Source organism: Muntiacus reevesi, chromosome 4, assembly GCF_963930625.1.
Source record: "Muntiacus reevesi chromosome 4, mMunRee1.1, whole genome shotgun sequence".
In the NCBI taxonomy this organism is placed as follows: Eukaryota; Metazoa; Chordata; class Mammalia; order Artiodactyla; family Cervidae; genus Muntiacus; species Muntiacus reevesi.
In genome coordinates, this window is record NC_089252.1 from 52,045,378 (window position 1) to 52,061,055 (window position 15,678).

Sequence of the window (15,678 nt, forward strand, 5' to 3'; positions counted from 1 at the left end):
AATAACACGGATTCTGAAAACACAAAGAGCACTGAGATTTTTCAGCATGTATTACCACGGTATTTGGAGATAATTATACATACATTTTTTTCTTCCCCTTCAGAAGCAATATTATCATTATTCTTAAAATTAGGTTTATCAGTCAAAATAATTTGGATATCTGCTTGACTACAAAACAGACCTTCATGAAATGAAAATTCAGAGCCACATCAGAAAAAATTACATTATCTAACAAAGAAACTAAACCCAACTAGGATAAGATATTGTTATAATTATAGATAAAATTTGCTATGGTAGCTTTCAAAAGATTAATTCTTTGAACAGTTTTAAAATGAGAATAAGGGTTTTAAAATATATTAATCAAACCAAATTAGGAAAAATTGAAAACCAATAAAAATATTTTAGAGATATGTAAAAAAGAAATTATACTCTCAATCTATCCCATATCCCTCCCAACTTTCCCTCTCTGGTAACCATAAATTCATTCTCTAAACTGTGAGTCTGTTTCTGTTTTGTAAATAAGTTCATTGTTCATTTGTATCTTTTTTTCCCTTAAAGATTGACAAGTACACACTGTCTATATTTAAAATAGATAACCAACAAGGACCTATTGTAAAAAAAAAAAAGAATATGCCTAAATCAAAAAATAAATTATTATTACATAAAAATCATATTTTAGAAGAGACAAGATAAAATCTTTATGATCTTTTCATACTATACCTTTCTAACTGAACTTTCTATTAGTCCTTGTTTTACCCAAGGAGGCATGAGAACTTGGGGGCATAATAAAAAGACAGAATTTAACTCCTTACCTCATACTGTCATGAAAATGTTTCAGAAAACTACAAAGGCTACTCATGGAAGTCACTGATAAGAACAGACTTTTATTTTTTTTTTAATATAGAGCCATTCTACCTGCAACAGCTGGAGAATCAACTCCAGGGTTCAAATTTCAAAGCAGTTTATTGGGACCAGTTTGCCCTTACACTTGGAAGGCCTTTTGTTCTGTTCCAGGAAACACTGGAGAAGACACATTTTCAGGAGACCTTAAACATGCTAAGCTACACGGATCCTCCTCCTGAAGACTCTCTTTCTAGTTATGTGCCTGACAGGTCAAGGGGCATATGTAATCAGAAAGTAAATATATATTTAATGCTCAAATAGCAAAATTTCTTCTATATTGAGTAATGAGTCACGTTTAGCAAATCACACTGCTCGTTAAATGTGTGCACATCAAATCTACTTTTCTATCGTTCATGTAACAGGACTTGATTACTATTCTAAGCCTGAGTGTTTGTCAAGGTATTATGAGAAATAAACAAAATGCCTACAGAACAGAAATAAAGAGAAGAACTACTGTCCCTGTTTGATAAAAAACTGGATGGATCACTAACGTGATTTTAGCTCTTAGCAATTTCCCTAGCTAAAGAGAAAAAAAAATCAAGTCTCTAAGTAAAGCTGTAACATGAATATGATTGAAGGTGAGTAGTATTAAGAGGAACTGTAATTTGGTAGGAGGATTCGACACTGCCAACCACCCAAGCATTGTTTAGACGGCCTGAACACAGGTGCTACTGCTGGCTAGAAGATGGGGCAGAAAGCAGGGTTTAGTCTTTTCGGCTACAACTGGGACCACCCTCAGTCTCAATCTCCACTTTGGAGAAAATGGCAATTCCTGTTAGAACACACCCTGACCCAAACATCAGGATAAGTGGGACCTGGGGACTGACTACTGAAAAATCTGAAAGATTCGGAAGATGTGTTATCCCTTTATTGTACACCCAGAACCCCAGGCTGGGTCATCCTGAAGCTATAAAAGGATGTGTGTGCTCAGCTGTTCAGTCGTGTCTGGCTCTCTGCAGCCACCAGGCCCCTCTGTCCATGGGATTTTTCAGGCAAGGACACTGGAGTGGATTGCCATTTCCTCCTCCAGGGGATCTTCCTGATTCAGGGATCGGGGATCAAACTCCTGCGTCTCCTGCATTGGTAGGCGGATTCTTTATCACTGAGCCAAGGGTTAGAGCTATAAAAAGATGAAGAAGTGTAATTCATAGAGTCTTTGCTTGAAAGAAGATGACGGTTTTAAAGTTTAGATTTTTCTGAACTGTGTCCAAGCGACCCTCATGTTATTCAACTAGTAGAAACAGCATAACAATGTCATGAGCTTCTCAACAAAGATAAAAGAAGGAGAATTCCCAGCTCTCCTACGACCTACAATATTAGAAGAACAACTTAAGTACAGGCTACCAAACACTGAACTTTTAGCAGGACGGATTCCTAGGAATTCAAGGGGGAAGCTGGGCCCCATCCACCACGTGCAGGAAATGGATGAGAAGACTTAAATCAAACTGGTTTATTGTTCTCCGTTGGTGGTCTTTGTAACTAAGATGCCATGACGCTGCTGGATAAAATTCCTATTGCTCTTATGCTCTGTGCCTGTTCATCACCCAACTGTATTTGAAGGCTCAAGATTCTTGTAAAAGACAAAGTGAATCTTATGTGACTATTCTCATAATAAAATTACTGTGAAACCGGGTCCTCAAGGGAAAACGGACATAATGTTTCTACTAGAAAAGCCACACACTAAAACCCATCATGTCATACAAACATGTCATTAGAAGTGAAAGTTGGAAGCCAGATTAATTCATGAACCAGATAGATATTCTAGGGTAATCTTTAGCATATGTTGTATTCAATCAATCTTTGTAGGCTGTTCCTTCAACACTGTTTGGTTTGAGGTTTAAAGATGGTGAATACCACGCATTAGACAGGCCGGTTCAAGACTAACAAAACAATAACAGTTATTATAAGCATTATGCTAGCTGTATGTCCAATTCCCTCTGAGCAAAGAGGGTGTGTTGCTCCGAACCACAAGTGGTCACAGCCCTGGAATGAACACCAATGGTATCTCCCCGTGGGGAACCGGAGCTTTCTCCTTCGTGGGGAGTCGTAGAGGACTGTGTGACGCTAGGTGGGTCTCTCCATCCTTTTGAAGAGAAAAGGCTACTGGATTTTGCAAGTAGGAGGGAACTATGGAGACAGTTGGTCCCTACTGGGTTGGTCAGAAAGCTGGTTCCGATTTTTCCATAAGATGTTACATGTACTATGTGTGTGCCTCCATTCTCTATAGACACTTCTCCCCTCTAGAGTTGGTACCTAATAACTTCTTCCGCTTCCTCCTCTGGACGCCTGCTCACAGGCAGAAGCTCTGAACTGCAAAGGCTCTAAAGCACACCCAGATAGTGTCACACTGAGAAACTTTTAGGAAGCAAGTTGAGAGGCTCTGACGGTGGTAACTCTTGAAGCCTTCAGACTCAGCTTCTATCCTTAACTGGCCACCCCATCAGTTAAACGACTAAGAATCCGCGGTGTGTCACATGCATTATATTTGTATCATTCCAGAGTGCTTAATCTACCCTTCTAAGTCAGACGTGCCTAATGCACTCTAGCGTTGGCAGAAAAGCAGGGTACTACATGCTTAAAGTAAAATATCTTACTGTACAATTCTTTAAAAAAATCCACGGGTGAATGTGCTATTAAAAAAACAAAAAACAAAAAACACCCAAAAAACCCTGTCATTAACACATTCAGAGTCAGTTTTGCCCTTCCTCAGCTTTTGGTCAAAAAATGATACTGGGCATAAAAGGGCAAAAGAAAACAAAACAAGAAACAATGACCATCCCTCCAAGTCAAACACAAGCTGTCCCAAACCTCCGTGAGCATATTCCATCTCTTGAGATGTAGGGGACAGATCCAGAGGCAAGGGAGCATGTTTCCAGACAGGGCACACGCTGATGGTTCCAGAGTTTACATCTCACTCCACAAGCACTGTGCTCTTCTATGATTGGCTGGGGACCCCCCCTGACTGCCAGGAAGACACAGCGTACCGTGGAGCCGTGATCTTCCTCTTCCTAAGACACCGACGCCATTTATGAGGAGCCTGCAGTGCCTTGCCACTTTCTACCAAGAAACCTTGAAGAATGTGATGGCCATGTGTTAGTGCTTGAAACCCATTCTTACGGCATTAGTATTGCTTACAGTCATTTTCTACAGAATCATGTGTGTAATCTCAAACATGTGTCAGGCTGTGTGTTCCCTATTTACCAATTATTTAATTAGCTCTGTTTGTTCTTTGAGATACAGGCAATGTAATATTTCTTTATTTCCTGTATTTCAGAGTGAGTGAGTATATGCCAAATATTTTCAAAAGTCTACAGATGTATCCTATTAATCCATACTGTTTGTTAGGGAAGTATCACTAACATCAGAAGAGAAATCTTCTCTTCTTGTTCCACAGACATGCTGCCATCCCTGCCTTCTACCACACTCTGAAAAATCAAACCAAAACCTAGGAGAATTAAAGTGCAAAGAAAAAAAAAGTGCAAGGAAACAAGGGTGACTTGGACCTTATGCAAATATGAAGGCTTATTATTATACTTAAATTCTCCTCTGTATTTTAATTTAAGGAATTGGAGGATGTATTATTTTAAGGATGAACAGTCTAGAATGTTCTCCCTTAAAGTAATCCTAAAGTAACAAGTATGTATGCAAATTAATAAAGATCTACTCCTCCAAAAAGCTGAATTATCATGTCTACTTATGTCCCGAAATGATTGTAAAGCTTTCTCACAAGTTGCTAGTAGATTTTGACAAGTACACTCATGATGGTGGAGTAACTTATGCAATAAAGTTGTTCCTAAAAAGCTTTCTCTGGATTCCAGAAATCTCACACTTCTCTCATTGAAAAGTATAGCTCCTTTCTTATTGTCTAGACCCTCCCTCCACTTAAACAGGGCCCTCTGGTCTGTATAGTAAGTCCATCTTAACGTTAGCTGGGCCCTGTATATTAGTATGTAGAAGTCACCAATTATTGCTCTACCTGCCCAGACCAAATAAAAAAGGAGGGTAGACATTCTTGTTCATCCACAAGCCAGTGATGAGCCCATCAGCTTCAGTAAGGCGAACCGCATTCCGGCTGAGACTCGAGGCCCTGCTGACCACTGGTCATGCAGGATGATCACAGCATCTCATAGTATCTCTTCCTTCCCAAGTCCTGGTGACTCTTGCAGGAACTGTTTGGCAAATCACTCAACACAACTCTTTTTTCAACAGTGCCTAAGTGTGCTTTCCTCAACTCAAGTTTTTGCTCTACCTTTCTACCTTCCTAAAAAAGAAAATTACTCAAACCACAAGTAGACAGGAAATCTGCCTTGTAAAAGGATGAATGACCGGTCATCCTTCTTTATAACTAAGACCTCATGACTGCAGAAAGGGGCTTTCCATTTGTCAAACCACACTGAAGTGAAATATGCTTTTCTCACTCTTTCAGTTCTGCACTTCTTTCTTTCTTCTTGTTTTTTTGGGTCTGCCAAAACTGCATTGATAGTTAGCAAAACTTCCCTACATGACCTCTGTCCATAGCTCTCCAAGGTCAAACTGACACAATGCACCGGTAGAGGCTTTGTTATGAAAAGTCACAAAAATGGAAACTACTTCCTAAATTTGCCTCTCAGTGAGACATGGCAGTGAAAGGAAGGGCTGCTAGATGGCTCATCTCAAGTGTGAAGTATATTATTGAGTAAGCAGGGACTATATTATTTAGGCAGAATTACATTTGCAACATTTCAAAACACATCTCTTCTCTTTCATCAAAAACTCTCCCCCTCATAAGTGATTCATACCACTTCCCCAAGTTCCAGAGACTATCTAAAGAACATTTTTAACCAACTGCAAAGAGCTAAAGGGACTACTCTTCTGTCACACATTCTTATCTTTAAAACGTACAGTTAGGGACTTCCCTGGCAGTCCTGTGGTTAAGACTCCACGCTTCCAATGCAGGGGGCCAGGATCAATCTTTGATCAGGGAACTAAGACCCCACATGCTGTGTGGCTCAGCCAAAATAAATAAAGAAATACACATTCCAGTCTCAGCGCATGCTCAGTCGTGTCTGATTCTTTGCGACTCCACGGACTGTAGCCTGCCAGGCTCCTCTGCCCGTGGAATTTTCCAGGCAAGAATACTGGAGTGGGTTGCCATTTCCTTCTCCAGGGGATCTTCCCTGTGTCTCCTGTGTCTCTTGCATTGGCAGGCAGATTCTTCACCATGAGCCACTGGGAAGACCCCCAAAATAAAAACTAAATGTACAGTTAGTGTCCTCATCACTAAACTGGACCCACAGGAAGGGATCATAAGGCCGAGTTAGTTGTGGGTTTGAGCTGGAACCAGAGTAGGTGGTGAGCAGAGGAAGTCTGAGGTTTTGAGAAGACTCTGCAGCATCAGACTGTGCCTCTCATTGAAGGACAAGGCTGTCGAAGGCAGAATCAGAAGACGGTGGCTGCCTCCCCGCACGGGCAGCCTACCGAGCTCTTCCCTCAAGAGGAGAGTGCTGGCAGGGTAACCGTCCACGCTGGGGAGAGGACCACAACGAACACCACAAAAACTTAGAGATGATGGCTCCGTTTACTTGACAGGACACTCTGCTTGGGTCTTGACTCATTAGTAATTTTGCTGAGAAGAAGCAGCAAGTAAATTCTGGCTCACTGATGCCCAGCCATCTCCTCTCCCTACACTTCTTCCTGTCTGGAGGATTCCACAATGCCATACCCTCCAGAAGGTAAAACTATCTAGTTCTTAATAACTATGCCTGAACATCACATGAACTAGTTTCCAGAAGACAGTGGTGTATGATGGTTAAAAGCTTAGCATGGTGACTGGAATTTGAGAATGGTCAGTAACTCCTATTAACAGCTATTACGCCTTCTATTTTACTAACTTTCAAAGGCTCCTCTTAGAAGAGGTCACTTCATTAGCTGTTTGAGAGTGTGAGAAGCCCTCGCTGGTATATTCAAACCTGGCTCAATCTAATCACTCACGGTGGAGACAGGCAGCCAAATAGCAGTGTCTTGGGACAAAAAGAGATTACAGGCAAGATAATGATGATTTCTGCTTGGCTCATTTGTCCATGTGATAAACACTCATGGCTCGATTACTGTTCAGTGACAGGGCTGGGGGGAGAAGAAGAAGTCCTTGATGATTAAACCCTGACACTGGCTGTCGGAAACAGAACCGGCGTCTCCATGACTCACCCATTATACTGTCCGTCCCGTTGGCAGGAGGCGTACACGATGAGGTGCTGTAATGGTTGGTACCACTACGGTGGAAAGTGGACATCGGAGGAAGACTAGAATTGATGTCTGCTGAGGAGTGTGATGGATAGCCCTGTGGCAAGAAGCAAAAAAGGAGGCCATATTCAATCACAAAATATTTAGTGGCTCAGTTTTCCAATACTTCTTTCAGAACTCTTCATTTTACAATGGACATAGCCCTCGGAATTTCAAAATATCCAAGAATACATCTTGCTTAGATCTGACAACTTTCATTTTTCAAGTAATAAAATACACAGACGTAGTTGGCTTGGGTTTGCATCAAAGCTAGAGGAATATAATGTCAATGCTAAATCTTGAGAAATGGTCACCAACTCTAAATACGAAAATGATTCCTTAAAAGCAGGTCTGGGACTTTAGCAACAATAAAAGACCATCACTACTGTTGTTCTTCTGTACAGCCTATTGATCAGGTAAGAAAGAGCCCATAATGTAATGAATAAAACACCAGCATGACGCGCAGGGTTCACAGTATACTTTATCCTGATCTTCTGAAAACTAACTGGCCAAGAATAACCAGTCTCAAATCTTCTTCCCGACCAACTAGATCAACCTCCTGAACTCCAGCAACAACAAAATGATAAATGAAAAACTTAAAAAGCAGTTTAACGATTGAATATCTCTCTACAGTATCAATATGTATAAAGTCTTATGACAAAGACTATGCTGAATTACACTGGAACAAATGAACTGAGAATAACTTATTTTTTGTCCTTGCTTATAGGTTCTCTTCCTTAACAATTCACCATAGAGCTGACCACGAGAAAGAATATCCTTTTTCACAGAATGCGTTCAGGCTTAGCTCTGGGTATGACTCTCGTACTAGCTGCTATCTGGCATCTCACAAGTGCCTGTAAGGGGACAAATGAGTTGCTCCCCAACCACCTGCCTCCTGTCCAAGGAGCAGACCAGTAAGAGGAACATGGTTATTTACAAAAAACATAGTTATTCACAAAATGGAGCTATTTTCTTTTGCAAGATAAAGGAGCTTAAAAAGTAAAGCTCACGGGTATTTGACTATATGACGGACGTGTAAAGGAAAAATATTTAAGCTGAAATATACTTTTCCCTTGTATGTCACGTATTGATGAGCTATGCGTCTTTATTACGGCACTACTGGAGAGTCTGTTGAAATTAGAGTTTGGATACGATGCTGAAAGTCGGGGGAACTTAAAGCCCAGACATCAGGTCATGGGACATGGACCCCCTGTATCACAGGATCCCCTATTTATTTGGTGAGGCCCATCTTGGGTTCAGCCTCTCCCCTGAGGACCCCTTCCTGCTTCCAGCCCCTTCAGAATCTCTCCTCCCTGATGCATTTACATTCTGTGCTGCGCCATTCAACACTCAGCTGCTGCTGTCGTCTTCTTCAGTTGCTGTCATGTGGGGACTCTTTTGCAACCCCGTAGACTTGGAGCTCACCAGGCTCCTCTGAGATTTCCCACACAAGAATACTGGAGTGGGTGGCCATTCCCTCCTCCAGGGGATCTTCCCTGAAATGCTGCTTTTCCAGGCTTCCTCTTTCAAGACCATTTCCACCTAAACTGAAACGCTTCAAGAGGGGCGTTTCTGCCTCTGTGCCTCTCACAACTTGCGGCTGAGTGCTGAACATACTCATCCTGTGAGCAGCTCAAAGAGCAACTGGTTACCAGTTGGTGGTGGTGGTTGAGTCACTAAGTCAAGTCCAAATTTTGCGACCCCTGTGGACTGTAGACCAACAGGCTTCTCTGTCCACAGGATTTCCCAGGCAAGCATACTGGAGTGGGTTGCCAGTTCCTTCTCCAAGAGATCTTCCTGACTCGGGGATCAAACCTGGGTCTCCTGCATTGTGGGCGAACGCTTTACCAATTGAGCCATCAGGGACCAGCTAGTGTTTAATAAACAGTGGACTGAAATACTACTAATATTTGAGAGGCAACTAAAGAGTCCAGAAAACAAATCTGTATTCTGGAGTCAGGTCTGCCAGTGACATGGCTGATGCCTTTAAAAATATTACCTCTGCACACCCCAAAGAGTCCAACAAAAAGGTCAACTTCAGTGAGATAGTTGGGATGATGCCTTAAAAGATTTCCAAGTTCCCAAAAGTGCCTTTCAAGCTTATAAATTTCTTGGATCTCTTTGCTTAACCAAAAATTCCTTAGGCCACCTGTTAAACTCATTTCTACTTGGCACTTCCAGAAAACCTCAACTAGTCCATGAAATTTTCTCAAAGGATAATAGAGTGAGCCCATTACACAGTACAACTGACCTAAAAAACTGGATAAGCCATGGAAGACCAAACTTAGAAGAGCTATTTTTGCTCAAGAACTAAAGACTATAATAATGTGGAAAAAAGAAACAAACTATGGAAAAAGAGAAAGAAATGGAAAAAAGATTGTTTGATTTCATTTTTACCCAGTCCTAGACCATGCTGAATTTCTGAAGAATAGAGAAACTGGATAAACCAGTCCCAAGTTTTCAAAAATCAAAACAGAGGAAAAGAATTTTGAAAAATATTTAAATAACTGTAATAATGAGAGGATGAGACAGAAAAAAGATTATCATATCAGTAGGAATTTTTAGACCCTTTTACCTTGGTATAAAACAGAGTAACCCTTTGTCAAGTGTCAGGATTTCACAAAGAGTTACTCCTAAATTCAGAGACTAAAAAGGAAAGTTCTTCCCCAGAGACTTCAGTGGGGAAACCAATGCAATTCACGTAAATTAGTTATTTTTAGAGACTCACAGAAAATTAGATGCTGAAATAAGTTAACGAGATTTATAACTAGATTATTTTACAAGGCAAAGGATCTTGACAACTACTGTCACTCAAAGATGTAATAAATACACCACAGAGATTATTAGTGATATGCGAATAATGTCTCTTTTAGAGTATTTAGGGATCAACTATACGAGGTCCCATTAGTCTTTCTTACTCCAGCTATTAATGATATCTGCCCTGCCTGCCACAAAGGCAAAGGTGAACGGGAGTATGACAGAGTGCTATGGTTCTGTGTGTGCTCGGCCGTGTCTGACTCTCTCGTGACCCCGTGCCGCCAGGCACCTCTGTCCATGGGATTTCCCAGGCAAGAACACTGGAGTGGGGCAACATTTCCTCCTCCAGGGAATCTTCCCAACACAGGGATCGAATCCAAGTCTCCTGCATCTCCTGCACTGGCAGGCAGATTCTCTACCACTAGCACCATCTGGGAAGCCCCAGGTGTTAAGGTATTACACGTCCACTATTTATTTTTACTTGATACCCAATTATAGTGTATGTGGAGTCTATTGACAGAGTTAAGTGTTGAAAATGTTTCCGTGAGTGATGTTTTTTTATTAAACGATGAGTTGATCATTCAAAGATTAGAAAACATGATCACTGTTAGCACATACTAAGAATAAAGTCAAATTTTGTGCTAGGGTAGCATTTCACACGGAGAAGGCAATGGCACCCCACTCCAGCACTCTTGCCTGGAAAATCCCGTGGACGGAGGAGCCTGGTGCGCTGCAGTCCATGGGGTCACTAAGAGTTGGACACAACTGCGAGACTTCACTTTCACTTTTCACTTTCACGCATTGGAGAAGGAAATGGCAACCCACTCTAGTGTTCTTGCCTGGAGAATCCCAGGGACGGGGGAGCCTGACGGGCTGCCGTCTATGGGGTCGCACAGAGTCGGACACGACTGGAGCGACTTAGGAGCAGCAGCAGCATTTCACAATCTTGGCACTGTTGGTGTTTCATGCCAGAGCATTCTTTGCCTGGCAGGGGTATGCATTGTAGTATGTTTCCTGAATCCCTGGCCTCGATACACTGGATTATTCCAGTACCACCTACAGGCACCCCCTGCCCCCCAGGTTCCAACACCCCAAAATATCTCCAGACATTACCAAATGTTTCCTGTGTGGCAAAATCACCCCCCAGTGAGAATCACTAGAGCAAGGGTTTAGGTTACAAACAATAAAAGACAACAGAACTTCCTTCATAGTAAAATTCCAGACTCCCAGGACTATTTCACTCTGTGGTACAGAGACCGTTCCTAACCCATGCCAGACTGCAGGGACTCTATCCTATTTTTAAAAAGAATTCTGCCAAGTCATTCCAAACCTAAATCTTCTACAATAACTCCTTCCAAAGCTTAACCACAAACTACATTCTTCAGAGTGATTTTGTACGTGTATCTGTGACATAGTAGTGATTAGCTGTGGGATCGCTGTCAAGGTTGAAACTGTAAAGGGGATTTAAAGAATCAACACCAGTGACTTGACAGTTGCTACTGTTGTATTTGGATTTTAAGCTTTGTAATTACACATTCTATTATAACATACTAGAAAGTGATAAAGGCAATCATGTTTCCAAAATGTTTACCTTCAGCAAGACATACTAATTTGGCCAAATTATACCCAAAATAATCCAAGGAAAGCTTTCCTCTATTTTCTCAAACTATTGCTTTGTTCAGTATGAAACTGGGTAAAAGCTACAGATGAAAAATTCAAGGAACCATCATTACTTTCAAGCGAAAGGGCACTAACTGCGTACAGTATTCGCAAATGATTCTCAATCAGAATCAGACTTTTAAAAGTCACTTCAGCAAGAGGTTTTCTAATAAATACTGAAATCACAATGATTACTAGATATCAAAATAGTTCCCCTATCAGTGAGAAAATTCATCAGGACCTATTACCAGAGACCTAATTTGTTTCTCCTTTTGAAAAATAAACCCCCTCATCTCCAAGATATACTAATTGATGGTGTTAAGAATGAAAACTGTTTTGTGATGGATAAATGACATTATACACACAGAACCTGATACAACCTGTCGGGTTACTCCTTCAAAACAATCTTTCCTCCTGGTTGATAACATTGTTTTGGTTCAAGAAAATTTTCTAAAAGGGTATAATTAGTTTCCATTTTAAAAACCACATTTTCTGTGCTTTTGAGCACATTTTCAACATCCTTCCCCCATGCGGTGAACTTGACTGGGATAAAAGTTAAGTCAAAGTTCTAGAGCATGATAGGGAAAGAAATAAATACAGGAGTGAAGAAAAATAAATGCCTAATGGAAATTCCAACATATTAGTACAGTGCCAAAATCTTTTATTTGTAAACCAAAACTTTCCTTGCTTGCAGGACACATACAGTTTCGATCATGAGTTCTCCAGAGAAGTGCAAAATGATGATGGTGAAATAAAAGTTTTAACCAAGAAGAAATTCTAGTATAGTAATAAGTGCTATTTGTTTGAGATTTCACGCTAATAACTCTAAGTAAGAGGTGGAAGAAGAAGAAATTTGAAAGTAAATCACCTGCTATTTATTGAAAATGGGCTGAAATTTGAGCTAGCTTGTGATTTCCACATTCAAAGTTGGGAGATGATAGAAAAAGGTCAATTCCACCTTCATCTTCTGTCTCTCATTCGAGGATAAGCTCAGGGATCCTCACCTTGTCTCTGTGACCAGGACTATCCATTAATAAATAGATATTTTCAAGGATATCTGAACTCTTCTGGAATGTTTTCAGTCATCAAAATAGGATATAAGTCATCTTTTCCATATCTCTGGTGACTGAGCAAAGACCACAGAAATCAAGAAAGTACTATCTCCTATATTAGGACAGAGAAAGAAGCATAAATCTGGGTATTAGAAGAAAAAAGGGCACATCACAAGATAAGGAGTAGTAATATAAGCACATACAGATGACACCACCCTAAAGGCAGAAAGTGAAGAGGAACTAAAGAGCCTCTTAATGGCAGTGAAAGAGGAGAGTAAAAAGCTGGTTTAAAACTCAACATTCAAAAAACTAAGATCATGGCATCCAGTCCCATCACTTTGTGGTAAATAGATGGAGAAAAATGGTAACAGTGATAGATTTTATTTTCTTGGGCTCCAATATCACTACAGACGGGGACTACAGCCATTAAAAGATGCTTGCTCCTTGGAAGAAAGCTATGACAAACCTAGACAGTGTATTAAAAAGCAGAGACATCACTTTGCTGACAAAGATCTACATAGTCTAAGTTATGGTTTGTCCAGTAGTCATGCATGGATGAGGAGAAAGCAATGGCACCCCACTCCAGTACGACTGCATGGAAAATCCCAAGGACGGAGGAGCCTGGTGGGCTGCAATCCATGGGGTCGCGAAGAGTTGGACACAACTGAGCGACTTCACTTTCATACATCGGAGAAGGAAATGGCAACCCACTCCAGTGTGTTTGCCTGGAGAGTCCCAGGGACGGGGGAGCCTGGTGGGCTGCCGTCTTGGGGTCTCACACAGTTGGACACGACTGCAGCAGCCGCAGCAGCACGTACAGATATGAGAGTTCGATGGTAAACAAAGCTGAGTGCTGAAAAACTAATGCTTTCGAACTGTGGTGTTGGAGAAGACTCTTCAGAGTCCCTTGGACAGCAAGGAGATCAAACCAATCAATCCCAAAGGAAATCAACTCTGAATATTCACTGAAAGGACTGATGCTGAACCTGAAGCTTCAATATTTTAGCTACCTGATGTGAAGAACTGACTCATTGGAAAAGACCCTGAAGCTGGGAAAGATTGAGGGCAGGAGGAGAAGGGGACGACAGAGGATGAGATGGTTGGATGGTTGGATGGATGAGATGGTTGAACAACTAACTTAACGGACATGAGTTTGGGTAAACACCGGGAGATAGGGAGGGACAGGGAAACCTGGCATGCTGCAGTCCATGGGGTCGCAAACAGTAAGACACGACTGAGTGACTGAACAACAATATAAGTATGACTAAGAATCACTGGATCTGCTACAGTTTCCCATTTGGAGGACTAGAGGTTCATACATTTTCAAATCTATTTTACTGCACAAGAGACTTGGTCGCATATTATCTGCCTCCCAATCCTAATGGACGGAGGTTCGTGACATTGTACAGGAGGCAGGAATCAAGACCATCCTCAAGAAAAAGAAATGCAAAATGGCAAAATGATTGTCTGAGGAGGCTTACAAATAGCTGTGAAAAGAAGAGAAGCAAAAGGCAAAGGAGAAAAGGAAAGATTTACCCATTTGAATGCAGAGTTCCAAAGAATAGCAAGGAGAGATAAGAAAGCCTTCCTCAAAATGATCAATGCAAAGAAATAGAGGAAAACAATAGAATGGGAAAGACTAGAGATCTCTTCAAGAAAATTAGAGATACCAAGGAACATTTCATGCAAAGATGGGCACAATAAAGGACAGAAATGGTACAGACCTAACAGAAGCAGAAGATATTAAGAAGAGGTGGCAAGAATACACAGAAGAACTGTACAAAAAAGATCTTCACGACCCAGATAATCACAATGGTGTGATCACTCACCTAGAGCCAGACATCCTGGAATGTGAAGTCAAGTGGGCATTGGGAAGCATCACTATGCACAAAGCTAGTGGAGGTGATGGAATTCCAGTTGAGCTATTTCAAATCCTCAAAGATGATGCTGTGAAAGTGCTGCACTCAATATGTCAGCAAATTTGGAAAACTCAGCTGTGACCACAGGACTGGAAAAGGTCAGTTTTCATTCCAATCCCAAAGAAGACAATGTCAAAGAATGGTCAAACTACTGCACAATTGCACTCATCTCACACGCTAGCAAAGTAAAGCTCAAAATTCTCCAAGCCAGGCATCAACAGTACAGGAACCGTGAAATTCCAGATGTTGAAGTTGGATTTAGAAAAGGCAGAGGAATCAGAGATCAAATTGCCAACATCTGCTGGATCATGGAAAAATCAAGAGAGTTCCAGAAAAACATCTATTTCTGCTTTATTGACTATGCCAAAGTCTTTGCCTGTGTGGATCACAACAAACTGTGGAAAATTCTGAAAGAGATGGGAATACCAGACCACCTGACCTGGCTCTTGAGAAATCTGTATGGAGTTCAGGAAGCAACAGTTAGAACTGGACATGGAACAACAGACTGGTTCCAAATAGGAAAAGGAGTACGTCAGGGCTGCATATTGTCACCCTGCTTATTTAATTTATATGCAGAGTACATCATGAGAAACGCTGGGCTGGAAGAAGCACAAGCTGGAATCAAGATTGCTGGGAGAAATATCAATAACCTCAGCTATGCAGATGACACCACCCTTATGGCAGAAAGCAAAGAACTAAAGAGCCTCTTGTTGAAAGTTAAAGAGGAGAGTGAAAACGCTGACTTAAAACTCAACATTCAGAAAACTAAGATCATGGCATCTGGTCCCATCACTTCATGGGAAATAGATGGGGAAACAGTGGAAAACAGTGGCAGGCTTTATTTTTTGGAGCTCCAAAATCACTGCAGATGGTCACTGCAGCCATGAAATTAAAAGACGTTTGATCCTTGGAAGAGAAGTTATGACCAACCTAGACAGCATATTAAAAAGCAGAGACATTAGTTTGCTAACAAAAGTCTGTCTAGTCAAGGCTATGGTTTTTTCCAGTAGTCATGTATGGATGTGAGAGTTGGACTGTGAAGAAAGCTGAGTGCCGAAAAATTGATGCTTTTGAACTGTGGTGTTGGAGAAGATTCTTGAGAGTCCCTTGGACTGCAAGGAGATCCACCC

General features: G+C 41.2%; 1 protein-coding gene across 29 annotated transcripts in view; it reads right to left on the minus strand.

Annotated features, from left to right (window-relative positions):
* The window catches only part of TCF4 (transcription factor 4), a 379,471-nt gene that overhangs the window by 42,267 nt on the left and 321,526 nt on the right, over window positions 1-15,678 (minus strand). For all 29 annotated transcript variants that reach the window (XM_065932783.1, XM_065932770.1, XM_065932771.1 and 26 more), the window contains one exon: window positions 7,087-7,219. In XM_065932783.1, the coding sequence (XP_065788855.1) occupies window positions 7,087-7,219 (133 nt within the window). The remainder of the gene's footprint in view (window positions 1-7,086; window positions 7,220-15,678) is intronic.